The 16,146-nt window shown below is 40.5% G+C and overlaps 1 protein-coding gene across 2 annotated transcripts in view; it reads right to left on the bottom strand.

The window, feature by feature from the left end:
• Positions 1–16,146, bottom strand: part of rangap1b (Ran GTPase activating protein 1b) — a 30,260-nt gene that overhangs the window by 4,924 nt on the left and 9,190 nt on the right. For both annotated transcript variants that reach the window (XM_078430522.1, XM_078430523.1), the window contains exons 4-15: positions 14,875–14,934; positions 13,666–13,845; positions 12,180–12,314; positions 11,162–11,320; positions 10,913–11,026; positions 8,651–8,750; positions 7,701–7,785; positions 6,845–7,040; positions 4,853–4,963; positions 3,917–4,019; positions 2,346–2,434; positions 310–431 (exon numbers count right to left, since the gene is read on the bottom strand). In XM_078430522.1, coding sequence (XP_078286648.1) covers positions 310–431; positions 2,346–2,434; positions 3,917–4,019; positions 4,853–4,963; positions 6,845–7,040; positions 7,701–7,785; positions 8,651–8,750; positions 10,913–11,026; positions 11,162–11,320; positions 12,180–12,314; positions 13,666–13,845; positions 14,875–14,934 — 1,454 coding nt within the window. The remainder of the gene's footprint in view (positions 1–309; positions 432–2,345; positions 2,435–3,916; positions 4,020–4,852; positions 4,964–6,844; positions 7,041–7,700; positions 7,786–8,650; positions 8,751–10,912; positions 11,027–11,161; positions 11,321–12,179; positions 12,315–13,665; positions 13,846–14,874; positions 14,935–16,146) is intronic.

Below are 16,146 nucleotides of genomic sequence, written 5' to 3'. Positions count from 1 at the left end.
CTTCAGACTGAAGAAGGGTCTCGACCCGAAACGTCACCCATTCCTTCTCTCCAGAGATGCTGCTTGACCCGCTGAGTTATTCCAGCATTTTGTGTCTACCTTCGATTTAAAGCGGCATCTGAAGTTTTCTTTCCTACACATATGATACAGAAGGTCATTAATCACAGCTGGTCTTTAAGCCAAATCCCAGCATGGTTCCCTACTCGTCTTCAATATATTTGACCGTATGAGGAAGTGAGATGTGAACCATATTTTAAGCATCACTAATATAAACCAAACACTTGACGAGGCATAAAAGTTTGCACTTACTTATTGAGGAATGCACTCAAAATGGGGATTATGGAGCGTGGAAAGTAGTTTTTCTGAATGACTTGTTTGAGGACTGTCAGAGGCCCAACCAGATTACTGATCACTTTAATCTTTTCCTCACTCTTGAAAGAACAAAACAGAAAGTGTTTCACAAAAAGGCACAGAATTTTAGAGATAACATATCACAACATACATGACAGGTTTATTCTGTCGCCATGCAAGCTTTCTGAATAAGCTGTCCAAAGTTTCCAGCCCTGTAAATATTTTAATTTCCCCTGTGATGAAATTGTACCCAGTTTGACCATTCTTTCAGCCAGTGTTTTTCAGGTTTCCATAACTTGCAACAGAACAGAATTTCTTGCATCTCGTGTCTTTTTTCAATCACATTATATCCGAGCTGATTTATTACAACCCTTCTGCCACTCGGAATTGGAGTTGCTCTTATTTATTTGAACTCCTTTATCAAATCTTCTCTGAACGTTCTCTATTGCGACAACAATTACCCCATTTTCTGTAGTCCCTTCAAATAACCGGTCTTTCAATTCCAATACCATTCCAGTCAATGTCTTTTTCACTTGCTCCAAAATATTGACACCTTTCCTACTGTGAGTGGAAGTAAACTTTATTGGAGTCATGAAGCAAACGCAATGCTAGCATTTATTTTGAGAGGGCTAGAATACAAAAACAGGGATGTAATGCTGAGGCTCTTTCAGGTGCTGGTAAGGCCACATTTGGAATATTGTGAGAAATTTTGGGCACCACATCTGAGGAAGGATGTGCTGGCTCTGGAGCGAGTCCAGAGGTGGTTTACAAGAATGATCCCAGGAATGAGTAGGTTAACCTATGTTGAGAGTTTGTCAGCCCTGGCCCTGTACTCGTTGGAGTTTAGAAGAAGGAGGGGGGACCTCATTGAAACATACAGAATAGTGAAAGGCTTGAATAGAGTGGATGTGGAGAGGATGGTTCCATTAGTGGGAGAGTTGAGGACTAGAGGCTATCGCCTTCGAATTAAAGGATGTTCTTCTAGGAAGGAGATGAGAGAAATTTCTTTAGTCAAAGGGTGGTGAATCTGTGAAATTCTTTGACACAGAAGGATGTAGAGGCCAAGTCAGTGGATATTTTTAAGGCAGAGATAGATAGATAGATTTTTGATTAGTACATATGTAAGAGGTTATGGGGAGAAGGCAAGAGAATGGGACTAGGAGGGAGAGATAGATCAGCCATGATTGAATGGCGGAGTAGACTTTTGATGGGCCAAATGGCCTAATTCTACTCCTATCACTTATCACCTTATGAAGAATGATCCCAGGAATGAGGTTAACATATGATGAGCATTTGACGGCACTGGGCCTGTACTCACTGGAGTTTAGAAGAATGACGGGGGGTCTCATTGAAACGTACAGAATAGTGAAAGGTTCGGATAGAGTGGATGGGAAGAGGATGTTTCCACTAGTGGGAGAGTCTAGGACTAGAGGTCATTGCCTCAGAATTAAAAGGGCGTTCATTTAGGAAGGAGACAAGGAGGAATTTCTTTAGTCAGAGGGTGGTGAATGTGTGGAATTCTTTGCCACAGAAGGATGTGGAGGCCAAGTCAATGGATATTTTTAAGCACAGAATAAATAATTAATAACAGCACATAAGCAGGTCCTTCAGTCATTCATGGATCTCCTCCATAACTGCCCAAAGTTCTACCACTTATCTATACATAAAGAACAATTTATAGTGGCTAACTGATTTATCAACTCACACATTTTTAGAATGGGGATAAACTGCAACATCCAGGGGAAACTCATAGGGCCACAAGGAGAACATGCAATCTCCGCACCCGTACCTTAGGACTGGGTCATTGGAGCTGTGAGGCAGCAGCTCTATTAGTTGCACCACTGTGCTACCCATTTGTAAACTTATATGCTATTGTATTCCATGCCCATAAACATTTAATGAGGCAAATCAGTACAAAGACAGTGACATCCAGGATAATAGATCAACACACAGGCCACGGTAATATGAAATGGATCTTCAGCATCAGTTCTTACCTTCAGCAGCCCCATATACATCAAGAGGGTAGTGATGAAGATATCTAGTTGAAATCCAGGAGTCTTGAATGCTTTCTGCAAAAGCTCATCTATACAGGGGAAAAATGAACATTTTATTCCATTATTCTCAACTCCGGGGCTAAATTTCAACTAGTGCTCGTGTTTGGCTTTGATAAAGACAAATAGCACAGACTTCACAAGTGCATATTTTTCAAAGAGAGTGTCCCTTTAAAGAATGTGGACAACACCAATATCGCCAACATTTTAATACCAATTCTTAATTTCCAAGGAGAATGTGGTGGAGGCTTTCTTTTACTGCAGTCTGCTAGTAATGTATGCTAGCCAATGTGTTTAGACTACTTCATAATGGAAATGGGATCCTAATTAGAGCTACAAACTACAGTGGGTTATATTTTTGTAAAAAAGAATATTAATTATTTACTGTATTGACTTGGTACTTTGTATGCATAATGGCTACAACATTAATATCCTCTATGGCCAAAAGAGAAAAAAAACTGAATTTAGATCACAGCTAAATAAGTATTTTTGAAATATTGTTGTAAACTGGAAAAACAATTTTCATGCTATAAACTCCTATAAACAGCAAAGCGATACTAGCTAAATACTTCATTACTGAAAGATAAATATTGAGAAATACAAGAGTGAACATGTGTGCTTTTCTTAAACTTCTACTTTAGGATTTTGTTTATCGAGAAGACAGGCCAAGCTTTGATTTCCATCTCACCCAAAAGACAACATCCCCAATAGAATGAAAACACCTTGAGTACCACATTGGAGTGACAGAACATGATTAAAAAGTGCATGAATGGCTTGGCAGAGGATGAAACTGCAAGCTTAATCGGACTCACGGGTACAGCCCATTGTTGTGGGAGTCCAGAACCAGAGACCACAGTCTAAGAATAAAGGGGAAACCATTTAAAACTGAGGTGAGAAGAAACTTTTTCACCCAAATAGTTGTGAATTTGTGGAATTCTCTGCCACAGAAGGCAGTGGAAGCCAATTCACTGGATGAATTTTAAAGAGTTAGATAGAGCTCTCGGGGCTAGCGGAATCAAGGGATATGGGGAGAAGGCAGGCACAGGTTAATGATTGTGGGTGATCAGCCATGATCACAATGAATGGCTGTTCTGGCTCGAAGGGCCAAATGGCCTCCCCTCCTGCACCTATTTTCTATGAATCTCAAACTGACCCGAGAACTGTACATAGTGCACCTAATACTACAGCTGCATTTTAGACCAACACAGTTCATAGTTGTACCCACTGCACACAGGAACATTTCTGAATCATTACTGAATTAGGTTCAATGAATAAAGTTTCAAGTGCTGATGCCCCAAATATTTCCAGCATTGGAACTGAAGTCTTATTGGAATTCCAGATTTTAATGGAACAAATCCAAAGCATGTCTGAAGTTCCAACAGAACTCAGAATGAACGTGGGCCATTTTTCTGCAGTTGTTATGTAAAGGTCTACACACAATTTGGATTTAAACAACAAGAGATTCAAGTTTATACATCAACGCAATTCAGAGTCAGAGATGGCAAACATTTTACCTGCAGTTTCTAGTACAGCTGTTTTTGTTGCCTGGTCCTCTTTGTAGACTGCAGATACTTTCAGAAATGTTTGAACAACCTTTTCAGCATTTGATAGATCGGTCTGAGGACAACAACGGAAGGAAAATTAATTCAAGAGAGTTGGCTCGTCACTCTTTTTCCCATGCCCATTCTCTCAGGGACAGGTTTATATTATGGTTCATTATGGTTTAACAATCAGCACTTGTCCACTTGAGTCTAGACAGTAAATAACACCACTCATGAACTTAATTATCAGAAACCCGGGTTCGACATTGACTACGGGTGATGTCTGTATGGAGTTTGTACGTTTGCCCCTGTCACTGCATGGGTTTTCGCTAGCTTCTTCCCACACTTCAAAGATGCACAGGTCCGTAGGTTAATTGGGTCTGTAAATTCTCCCTAGTGCTAATGTACGGGGTGATTACTAGTCGGCGCGGACTCGGTGGGCTGAAGGGCATGTTTCCACGCCGCATGTTTAAAGTAAAAAAGTAAACCACACGTCTTTGATAAAGTTTGAGGTGACAAAGGTGACCAATGATGGCAGGATGGTGGATATTATCTACATGGAATTTTGTAAGGCATTTGGTAAAACCCCCCTAGATAGGCTGATCTAGAGATTAAGATGCACAGGATTAACAGTGCCGTGCTTATTTAGATGCAGAACTGGCTTAATGAGAAAAGGCAGAGGGTTGTGGTGGAAGGACAATACTCAGGCTGCAGGTCCGTGACCAATGGAGTTCTGCAATCTAAGTCTGTTCAACCTCTCCTGCAGCTAATACCCTCTAATGGTTGAGACATCAATGTACTGACAGCACCCATGGAACAAGACCTCTTAAGCAATATGTCAGCTGTGAAGAATGAAGAAATCATAAAGGAAAAATATTATAAAGGAAATACTAGATATTTGCACAGTACCTGTTGCAACAGTAAATGCGAACGTTTAGGCCCCAGTTTAAGCAGTTTGTCCGGGGATGGAAAGGCCAAGAAGGTTGCAGCTTCTGATTCTGGGGCGATTGCAATTGTTATCTAGTAAAATAAAATAATAAATGAAATAATTTGGAATAATCAGAGTAGCCTATTTTGAGAACACAAGCTTCCTTTCCAATGACTGCAATAAAGGATAAAATAGATCACTGAAGATCAAATGAGGTGCAGCCATCAAGCCTTCCATAAACCGTGGCAAAATCACAACATGAAGTGTATTCTATGCAATACCAAGTCCCATTTACAAACTATCCCTGGGATCCTGATTCTCCAATGTATCAAACTTATCTCAAAGCTCAAATACCTTTATGCAATCCCTCCACATCTTCCCCACCCACTCTCTGAGACCTGCTCTAACCTCTAATTCTGCAACCAAATGTAGTCTTAAACCCCAATGTTACAGAATTCTGTTCCACCTATTCTGGCTTTGCATTGTTCACTTCACCTTTGACAGCCTTACCTTCAGCATCCAAGCGCTACTCTGTTTTATTGTATCTCTAGGCTCTTTGACTCCTTCTCAAAGTCCATCTGTTTTTATGTCCACTTCTCAGTTTTCGTCTCATTTATTGGCTAAGCACCCATTCTGGTTCAATTATATATTTTTCTGAGAAGTGTTTTGTATTCAAGGCACATTATGCAAATTGCTGTTGCTGGAGAAAAAAAAGGTTACTGAGCCACTACTGAGTCAATTAAGTATTGCCGCCGTATACTCAGGGAGGCAATTTTGCCTCAGTATTCAGTACTTGTACTTTATTATCTCACGAGTGATGCACAATTGATCAAAGGTTTCATCAAATTCGTCGACGGTTTAGAATAGAATAGTAGAATAGTTCCTTTATTGTCATTGTAACATGAGCCATGTACAACGAAATTGTAAAATGTCAGCCAGTCAGTGCACCATTCAAACATTTCTAAAAGCTAACGAGGTCAGGTACAGATGCAGAGCAGAGCATCCTCCATTCCAAGTGATGAATACCTCTTGAGGCATCAGCATTGCTATCACAATGAAGTCTCCAGATGACACTACTACTTAGAGCTGAACTGGGATGAGTTCTCACATTCAAAACTAAAAACATTAAAAGTCACGGAGACACTTAAAAGGCTCCACATTTTGCTTATTACTTTGTGTATTTTGATCTGTCTGTTTTCGGTTTGCAGAAGCTATCCTTCAGAGAAGAAAAGGAAGAAGTTGCCTTTGCAAGAGGAGAGAGAAAAGGCTTTAGTTTATAAAGTTCTGGAATCAAATGTTAACTGGAGAAAGCACTGTGATGGAGTAACAAGTTATTCCACATATACCAGGGAGGAATTATTTATATTCTGTGCACATAATTATCTATGTGATTAATTCCAGCATTCAAGAAGATGGGATTAAGAGACTGAACTTGAATTGGAAAATAAAAATACATCGACTAATAAAAACAGCTCTGGTCTTCACTCTTGCTTGCAGAACTGCATTATAGCCAACCATGTCTATGGCTATTCTGAAGAAATATTTGACACGAGGAAGATATTACAAATACATTCCCTGCCGTAATCTACCAAATAAAAACACTTTAAAAATCAAATCCATCTGATCTGCTACTCACCATATTCCACAACATTAAATCAGTTTTTTAAATTAAATCGCAATAACTACGATCAGCGCCCTTCTCTACTTCTCTACTTCATTAGTTTATTCTTTTGAAAGGATAGCCCTAGTCACACCTCCTCTTCCCTGCACACTTAGTTTTAAAATCACGGCTATTAAAATGTCCTCCAAATCTTTTGCAAATGTCTAAAGCCTGTGGAACTCGTGTACCAAATCTTGTTTTGAAATCTAAATATAACACAATAATTTCTACTAATTTATCCTGAATCATGCCAAATCCTATGGCCCATAGTGGCATGAAATTATTTCAACACCTCGAGTTCTCAAAAGCTTACCACGGATGGTTCAATTATTTGCCGTGCAACTGGTGATACTCTCACTTCCTCCTGTTCTTCTTCTCTTGCTTCTTCCTCCTCCTCCTCGTCCTCCTCTTCATCATCATCATCATCATCATCATCGTCATCATCGTCATCATCATCCTCCTCTTCATTCTCTCCCTCATCGTCTTCATCTCCGTCACTTTCATCGTCACTTAACAGAAAAACAAAATGTATGCATTGCCGAGTATGAAATACTCAGGAATCAGAGTCCAGGAATGAGTGGGTTGACACGCGATGAGCGTTTTGACGGCACTGGGTCTCCACTCACTGGAGTGTAGAAGGATGAGGGGGGGGACCTCATTGAAACTCACCGAATAGTGAAAGGCCTGGATAGAGTGGATGTGGAGAGTTTGTTTCCCCCAGTGGGAGAGTCTCGGATCAAAGGCCATAGCCTCAGAATTAAAGGATATTCCTTTAGAAAGGAGATGAGTGGGAATTCTTTAGTCAGAGGGTAGCGAATCTGTGGATTTTTTTGCCTTGGAATGCTGTGGAGGCTAAATCAATGGATATTTTTAAGGCAGAGATAGCAAGATTCTTGATTAGTGCGGATGTCAAGGGATATGGGGAGAAGGCAGGAGAATGGGGTTAGGAGGGAAAGATATATCAGCTACGATTGAATGGCAGAATAGACTTGATGAGCCAAATCGCCTATTTCTGCTCATATCACTTATGAACTTATGAAATAGGATCATCATATCGGGCAGAAATGTATGATTTATAGTTGTGATAGAGATTAGATTCCCCGGATAGGATTTGTTTTCAAAGAGATGGTGAGACTGAAGGGAATCTACGGAGTTGGTTCTGAACTTACCTGAGAGAAGTCAGGAAATCTTGCTTCTTAAAACTGTCCATAACTTCCCGCAACTGGTCACAGCCTTCCCTTCCAAGACAATTTCCTAGATAGATAAAAATCAACCTTATTTCCGGCTTCAAAACAATGTGCCTTGATAAACACACTGACAAGTACACCACTCTTCTTCATATGTTCCTTTGTTATATTTTGCCCCCAATTTACACATTTGCCCATCTCATGGGTAACTGATGGATGCTGCTGTTGAGCTTGTCACCATTGAGAAATCTCTGGATTAGGGAGAATAATCCAGTCAAACAAGAGGGAAGACAGCACCTTTCATCGGCTCCAAGAGAATATGACGAGAATGACAATATTCTTTGAGCAGGAAAATAACTGCAGATGCTAGTACAAATCAAAGGTATCAAAAAATGCTGGAGTAACTCAGCAGGTCAGGCAGCATCTAGGAGAGAAGGAATGGGTGACGTTTCGGGTCGAGACCCTTCTTCAGACTGATGTCGGGGGGGGGGGGGGGGCGGGACAAAGGAAGGATATAGGTGGAGACAGGAAGACAGTGGGAGAACTGGGAAGGAATTGGAGGAACAGCACCTCATATTTCGCTTGGGCAGCTTACAGCCCAGCAGTATGAACATTGACTTCTCTAACTTTAGATAATTCCCCTCCCCCTTCCCAGTTCTCCCACTGTCTTCCTGTCTCCACCTATATTCTTTCTTTGTCCCGCCCCCTCCCCGCCATCAGTCTGAAGACAGGTCTCAACCCAAAACGTCACCCATTCCTTCTTTCCTAGATGCTGCCTGACCCGCTGAGTTACTCCAGCATTTTTTGATAGACTTTGAGCAGGCTAAATCCAAAAAAATCAATTAACAATGAAAAAGGAACCCACTCCCCTTATTTTGAATTGGAGAAGGTTGGGATTACAAATTAAGATTAGAAAACACACACACACATACCATTTAGATCAAGTTTTTCCAGCAGAGATTTATCTTCCATAGCCTCAGCCACTGTGATTGCAGCACTCTTCCGGATCTCACCAAATGAAAGATTCAATTCCTACAGGTACATGCAGTCAAATAAATGACAGCGAGGATGAAAGAAATAAAACATTGATTAATGAAGATGGAAAGTCAGAAGAATCTAGATTCGATTCACAATTCTACAACAGACTTTCAAACTGATCTCACACAAGATGCTAGTCAAATATTAATATTGGCAACAAATGTTCCCATAACTTGAGAGATAGGATAACATAGAACTAGTGTGAATGGGTCAGCGTGGACTCAGTGGGCCAAAGGGCCTGTTTCCATATTGTATCTTTAAACTAAAATCAAACTAAACTAAAACTAAGACAAATGGAAGTTTCTGCTCCCCAATACAAACCAGTGATACTGGCTGAAGGCAAAAATGAGTGGTCAAGGTCAAATTTAATTGTAAAATCTCACTGCCTGAACTCAGCTATCATAATAAAGAGGAGCTTCTCTAAATATTAGTCAGATTTCCATCCAACAGGATTTTTAACATCCTCCTGCAGCACCAAAGTAGACATCAATGTCTCCATTTAATAACACATCTATTGAATAGACAGATTATATTTGGAGTCTTTGGGGCATTCATTTTTCCACCTACATGCCCACGTTCTGACATGTACCAGTGCGGTTTATCCATCACCCTCAGACTCATCAACCTAGAATTGATTCCAGTTAAGCACACTCTCTATATAAAAAATCTTACCAGTGAATTCAAGTCATTCCATCTCCTTATCTGCCTCTTTACAATCCCACAACTCTTATCACCACCCCGGATATTAGCCACCTGCCACTAGTGGGCATGACTTCAGTTAGCCAAGTCCCTAGCTATGGAGGTCCTTCCCAAAATCTCTCCTCCAATCCACGTTTTTTTCTTTAAGGAACGCGATGAACGCCAAGCTTTTGTTTCTCCACCCCAGTATTTCCACATATTAAAGCCAAATTTTGTTTCACAACTTCCCCGTGGCACATCTTGGGATGTTTTACTGTTATAAGCACTCTAAGTTGTGTTTGCTGTCAGCTAATACATTGCAGTTAAATGAGGAGATTGCACACATAGGAATGCAGCAAGACAGGGACAGAAAAAAGATTAATTAGCTCTCAACCATTCATTGGATGGTGGCTAATAACCAACCCACATATCTGCCTTTGCCTTTGAGAACAAAACTATCAATCTTGGAATGAAAATTAACGTAATTTAGCAAATTCCAAATTTCTATCAAGCTCTACATAATCAAAATATTTGTCGTATTCACTTCTGAAAGACTGGCTTCAATTTCAACATTTCATTTCCATATTTAGCAGGAGTCTCTTTCTACATCGGTTGCCCTTAAAAAAAACAAACTTTTACATCTTGAAAACTTTGTTAAATTCACCCACAGCCTTCTGACTTGCATGAATACTACCTTGGTAAGTCTTCAACTCAACTGTCAGACTATCTGGTGCCTCAACCAGATATAGGCATAGATTTTCCTTTTTCTCCCCCCAATATGTTTAAAATAACTTTGAAGTATTTGCTTGCCCTGCCTTTCTCTTCCTGTTTGTGCAATTCCTGGCTTATGGACACAATTCAACAAATCCCCGTGGAGGGCCAACTATTAACAACGTTAATGATGTCGGGAGTGAGGGATGTACAACATTGACTGTTTCATCGTTTAAGAAACAGTTGGACAAGTACATGGATAGGGCAGGTTTGGAGGGTTATGGACCATGCGCAGGCAAGTGGGACTACGGTAGCTGGGACATTGTTGGCCGGTGTGGGCGAGTTGGGTCGAAGGGCCTGTTTCCATACTGTATCAATCTATGACTCTATTCACTTTGCCCAAACACTAATATTACAAATCAAGATTGATAAATTATTGCAGCAAGTCTGCACCATCACAATTATCATAAATTATATCTCAATTCATTTATGATAATTCAAAGAACTACCAACCATTTAACAGAATCATCCCTAGCTTCTACAAGAATCAATAATACAACGCACCATCTTTTTAGATTGCTCTCTCCTTTCTATTACATTATAGCATCACTTCTCAACATTAATTACACCAACGTACATTTAATTTATGCTTGTACTCGAATTAACTTCTCCAAACAGTTGTCAGTGGACAACAGGTTGGCAAACACGGAAAAGGGAAAAGAAGAGGAGAAAATTAAAAAAATCTTCCAACGTTTTAAAATGCATACCTTTAGTTTCTTTATGCCATGTTTTGCAGCATCGGCAATAGCTGTAGCTCCTTTTGATCGCACCAGGCAATCTCCGAAATTTAGAACTTCAATGTTTTGTAGAGTCTTCAGTGTCTAAAAACATGCGAGAAAAAAAATATTTAAACAGCAATCAAGTCAGGGAAGTACTAAGATTTGATGTGAAATGGCTGCTAGTATTGGCAAACATGGAATGTTTCTAACATTGTGGCAAAGGGCTCAGCCTCTTACCTCAGCCATAGCAATAGCTCCTTCTTCAGTGAAGGTGTTGTCATTAAGGTTTATAACCCTCAGGTTTTGGTTTTCAGTAAAGGCCTTCGCTAATGCTGTAATGCCTTGGTGGTTTATTCCATTCTGTGTCATGTGTACCTCCTCCAGGGTTCCTATGGACTAAACAAAATATTTTATTTAGATAATCTATAAGCGTGATCCATAAAAATGAAGCAAAAACCAAAGATTCTGCTGTTGTCCCCCTAGAAAAGCCATTGCCTAGATGTAAAGAGAAGATTATATTTGAAGACATTGAATAAATTATTTTTATTTCTGAAAAGTACTTTTTAAGCAATGGTCCGTTTTGAAAGGGGAAATTGCTGAGCAAAGCAAAGGTAGAGACCACAGACTTTCAAATTATCATCTGCAATCTCAGTCTTAAATTTATTTTTCTAAACAGTAGGGAGAAAGGAACATAGTCAGCCAGCCTAACTGATTGGGGAAACCAGTGATTTTAATAAAAGATGAATTTGCATTTTGAAAAATAAATAAATGAATGGCAGCCAATTTACATTTTCTTTCAAATCTAATCAAACCAGAAATTTAAATTGAGTTAAATAGGTTGATTAAATTAGTGCCTATATGCAATGCGAAGTAGTTTGATAAAGTGCCAGAAACAAATTGCCGAGCATAATTGAAGTTCATGACATTGTGGGATCAGCAATTGGCTAACTTGAAAGAACCAGTGCAACATGAAGCTCAATAGTTTCATGCATTAGTGCTGTTTTAGATTATGTTCACTGGACTCTTGGTAACTCTGGATAAACTAAAACCCATTAACACCATAGTTTTCACCATAGATATTAGTGCACTAAGGCAATACTAGTCTTGAATGGACTTGTCTTCCTTTTAGCTGATAAATCTTGAAAACATAGATCAATACCTGATTAATGGACAGAAAGAATACTACGATGCTCCACAACACTGTCATTACTCCCGATAAAGCAGCAGAAAACCGCACATTATTAAAATTCTGTACCTTAAACGCACCAGCCAGTGCTATGGCACCTTCATTCTCCAGACGATTTCTCCCAGCGATGAAAACTTTCAGTGCCATTGGCTTTCCCAAAGCACTCGACTGTCTGCGACACTCGCTGAGTGCCGCTGCAAGAATCTGCAGAAACAGAAAACCAACTTCGATAAATATATCAGAAAATATTACAATGGAATCACAGTAAAACAAAACATTGGAGACGATCTAGTCCATTTAATCTGTGCAGCTAAAATTGAGCACTCCAACTTAATTTCATCTCCAAGATTTGTGCTGCAGGTCTTGACTTTCAAGCACATATCGAAGTATTGTTTAAATTGGATGAGGATTTATTCCAGCATCATTTTAGGAAGTGAGATCCAAACCCCTAACAATTATCTGGGTAGATAATTCCTATTTTTCTGCTGATATTTTTACTGATTATGTGAAAACTATTTACGGTTTTTGACCTTTGAAGAGTAAAAGATCCTTTCTATTTAGGTTAACTAGGCCATGCACATCAAGATTCAAGGGGTTCATTGTCATGCCAGTTCCATACATAGTACTATCCTGTGTGAAAATCTTGTGCTGGAAGATTCCGCACAGTAAATTTAACTTTAATTTAAAAGTGCATGCATTAAATTTTAAAGTGAACATTAAATTATAGACAGAGTCCAGTTCAGGTGAGTGTCAGGGCTGGTTGGTTCAGCAGCCTGATTGCATGGGGGGGGGGGGGGGGGGGGGGGGAAGCTTTGAGAGTCTGGTGGTACGGGAGCTGATGCTCCGGTACCTTCTGCCTGAGGGCAGCAGGCAGAATAGACCGTGGTCTGGGTGGCTGGGGTCTTTGATGATCCTCAGGGCTTTTCCAACGCACCACCTGGAGTAGATGCCCTGGAGGGAGGGCAGCTCGCACCCGGGGATGTGCTGGGCTGTCCGCGCCACTCTCTGCAGGGCCCTTCAGGCGAGGCTGAAGCAGCTGCCGTGCCAGGTGGAGATACAGCCTGTCAGGATGCTCTCTACAGCGCCTCAGTAGAAATCCCCGAGGACCCGGGGGTTCAGGCCAAATTTCTTCAGTCGCCTGAGGTTGTAGAGGCGCTGTGCACCTTTTTTATGGTGGTGGAAATGTGGGTGATCCAGGTCAGGTCCTCTGTGATGTGGATACCAAGGAACTTGAAGCTCTCCACCGCTGATGTTGATGGGGTGGGTGCCCCGCCCCCCACCTCCTGTCGTCAAAGATCACCTCCTTGGTCTTGTGGAGTTGAGAGGTTGTTGGCCTGGCACCACCGTGTCAGGGCCACGACCCCCTCTCTGTAGGCCAAGAGGGGGTAGTTCCACTTCTGTTAGAAAGTGGAAATTTGGAGCTTTAAGCAAGGACAGCTTCACAACTTAGAAGTCTGTCAACACCATCTGGGCTCAAACATTAATAAATGCTCAGATAAATTTGGACAGAAACTAGTTGAATAATTTGAATGTCATGAAAACCTTTAGTAAATACCTGTCCACCGCCGATTCCCATGCCACAGTTATTCAGTCGTAGCTCCTTTAATGAGTAACATGCTTTGCTCTTCAGCAAGGTTTCAATGCTGCGGACTCCATCGGGCCCAAATGCATTGTCACTTAAGTCCAGCTGTGTCAGCTGGGCTCCCGCACTCATTACTGCATCGCCCAGGGATATCTTTAGAGAATTAATACAAAAAAACACATCTTTTAAGTTAAAATCTTCCTGTATATATCCAATTGCCCACTTGTGATATGACTCAGTTTGCTTGTTCCTCCTCCCCTTGCCCCTCCCCTCACCCCCATGAGAACAAAAAACACCTCATGCCAGACTTGGGTAAAGACAACAATATACTCAATATAATATTGATATTTGAGCTTCTTTAAAGTGTTTGGCATCTATGGAAGTACATCACTCGAATAGAATCAAAAGGTTAAGAAACAAGACGGGAACTAGATAAAATATGTCAAGGTTTTTAATTGACCTATGTTGTGTGTCAAGTAATGGTCAGGAATGGCAAAGCAGTGGACAGAAAATGGAGTACAAAGATGAAGAGTAGAAAATAAGAAACTGAGGGTGGGGGTGGGAAGATGATCTTCATGTTTTGCGCTACCAGTGCAGAGCTTCAAAGAATGCATTCAAAAAATTAAGCGACTATAGAGATACAATTTGCTGAAGGAACTCAGTAGGTTGTGCAGCATCTGTGGAGAGAAAGGGACAGTTGACATTTCAGGTTGAGACCTTGTCTCGACCCATAATGTCAACTGTCCATTTTCCTCCATGGATGATACTCAGCCTGCAGAGTTCCTCCAGTAGATTGTTTACTGATCCAGATTCCAGCATCTACAGTCTGTGCCTCCCATAAAAAACACATTGTGAGAAAATGTACCATTATTGCTAGGAACACTAAATATTTCAACCCAGAATACAAAACAGATGTTATTTTGATGAAAAACACTTTGGACTTAAAAACTCAGCAATCCAAACTTCATGGGTGTAAACAAGCTTATTAGCATTAGTGGAAAATTACTCTGCAGAATTAGCCAATGAGTTAAAAACTAAAAAAAAGTCTAACCTCTTAATTACATGCATTCACTCTGAATCTAGTTGTGCTTCCCACTGTCCCACAATCTTAAACCTCATCAGCTTCTGTCCACAAATGATCATTGACCATAATAATGTGGGTTTCAGAAAAGTTATTCTTACCAGAGCAAGTGGAATTTCAGTCCGTAGTCGTCCTGTAAACATATCACTCCAGAGGCATTTCTGAGAGAAGGGAAGGGAAGGGTAGGAATTGTGATTAGACAATTTAACAAACGGTAACCATCAAAATTCTACCTACTGAAATTAAAATTAAACATTAGTTTCAGTGAAGCACTTTTGCCAGCTGCAGCTGCAAAATTACACAATATTGCAGGATTTTTTTCTACCCACCCCAAATGCTCTGATGAAAATGTCAGTGAGCTATCTCTTGAATCACTGCAGTTTTTAGTTTTAGAGATACAGCACGGAAACAGGCCCTTCGGCCCACTGAGTCCACACCGACTTGCACATTAACACTACTCTACACACACTAGGGACAATTTTTTACATACACATGGCCAATTAACCTACAAGCCTGTACACGTTGGGGTGTGGGAGGAAACCGAAGATCTCGGAGAAAACCCACGTGGTCAGGGGAGAACGTACAAACTCCGTACAGACAGCACCCGTAGTCGGGATCGAACCCCTGTCTCTGGCCCTGCAAGCTCTGCAAGGCAGCAACTCTACCACTGCGCCACCGTAGTTCTTGTACTACATAGTGGATATTATATAACGAGTTTTAGTGGTCATACTTAGCAAATAATTTTGCATGCTCATTGCAAACCTTCTGAGATTTTTTGCACATCTCCAAACTGGAGGCCCAATTTTGGAGAAAATCTACAAATATGTTTTTTGTCCTACTTTCAATGACCATTTAAAATCAATGACCTCCTATTAATAACTACCCCACCACTTGCTACCTCCTGCACTAAAGAAAACGTGGCACTTTCATGCCTTTCACTATTTCAAAAGCCTCAATAAAATGTCCAGCTTTGGTCAACATCTGTTCCAAATGAATAAGTTTGGAAGTTAATCTGTAAGATATATACAAAGAATTTAGACACCAGCATGAACTATTTTATAAGAAAGCTCTCTGAAGACCAATGCCCTGACCACAGAGGACAGTCAATATTCAACTGCTCGCTTATGCTAAAGTTAAATCAAAAAGGAATTATCGTAAAGTGTACAAATGATCGTTGTCGATTGCACCGACTTGCCCTCCCATCCACACCCCACAATGCTTTGATGACAAAGTCCTAGACATGTTTGGTACTCTATTTTAACCCAACCAGTCAACCTTAGCTGTTCTACTGTAGTGAGGTACTGGTTTGAACATACGAGTGAAAGAGTAGGAGATTGTTTTAGCTGCTTTTATGCTCATTCATTCTTATGGCA

Source organism: Rhinoraja longicauda, chromosome 40 (genome assembly GCF_053455715.1).
Source record: "Rhinoraja longicauda isolate Sanriku21f chromosome 40, sRhiLon1.1, whole genome shotgun sequence".
Classification (NCBI taxonomy): Eukaryota; Metazoa; Chordata; class Chondrichthyes; order Rajiformes; family Arhynchobatidae; genus Rhinoraja; species Rhinoraja longicauda.
This window is presented reverse-complemented; position numbering and strand designations above follow the sequence as displayed.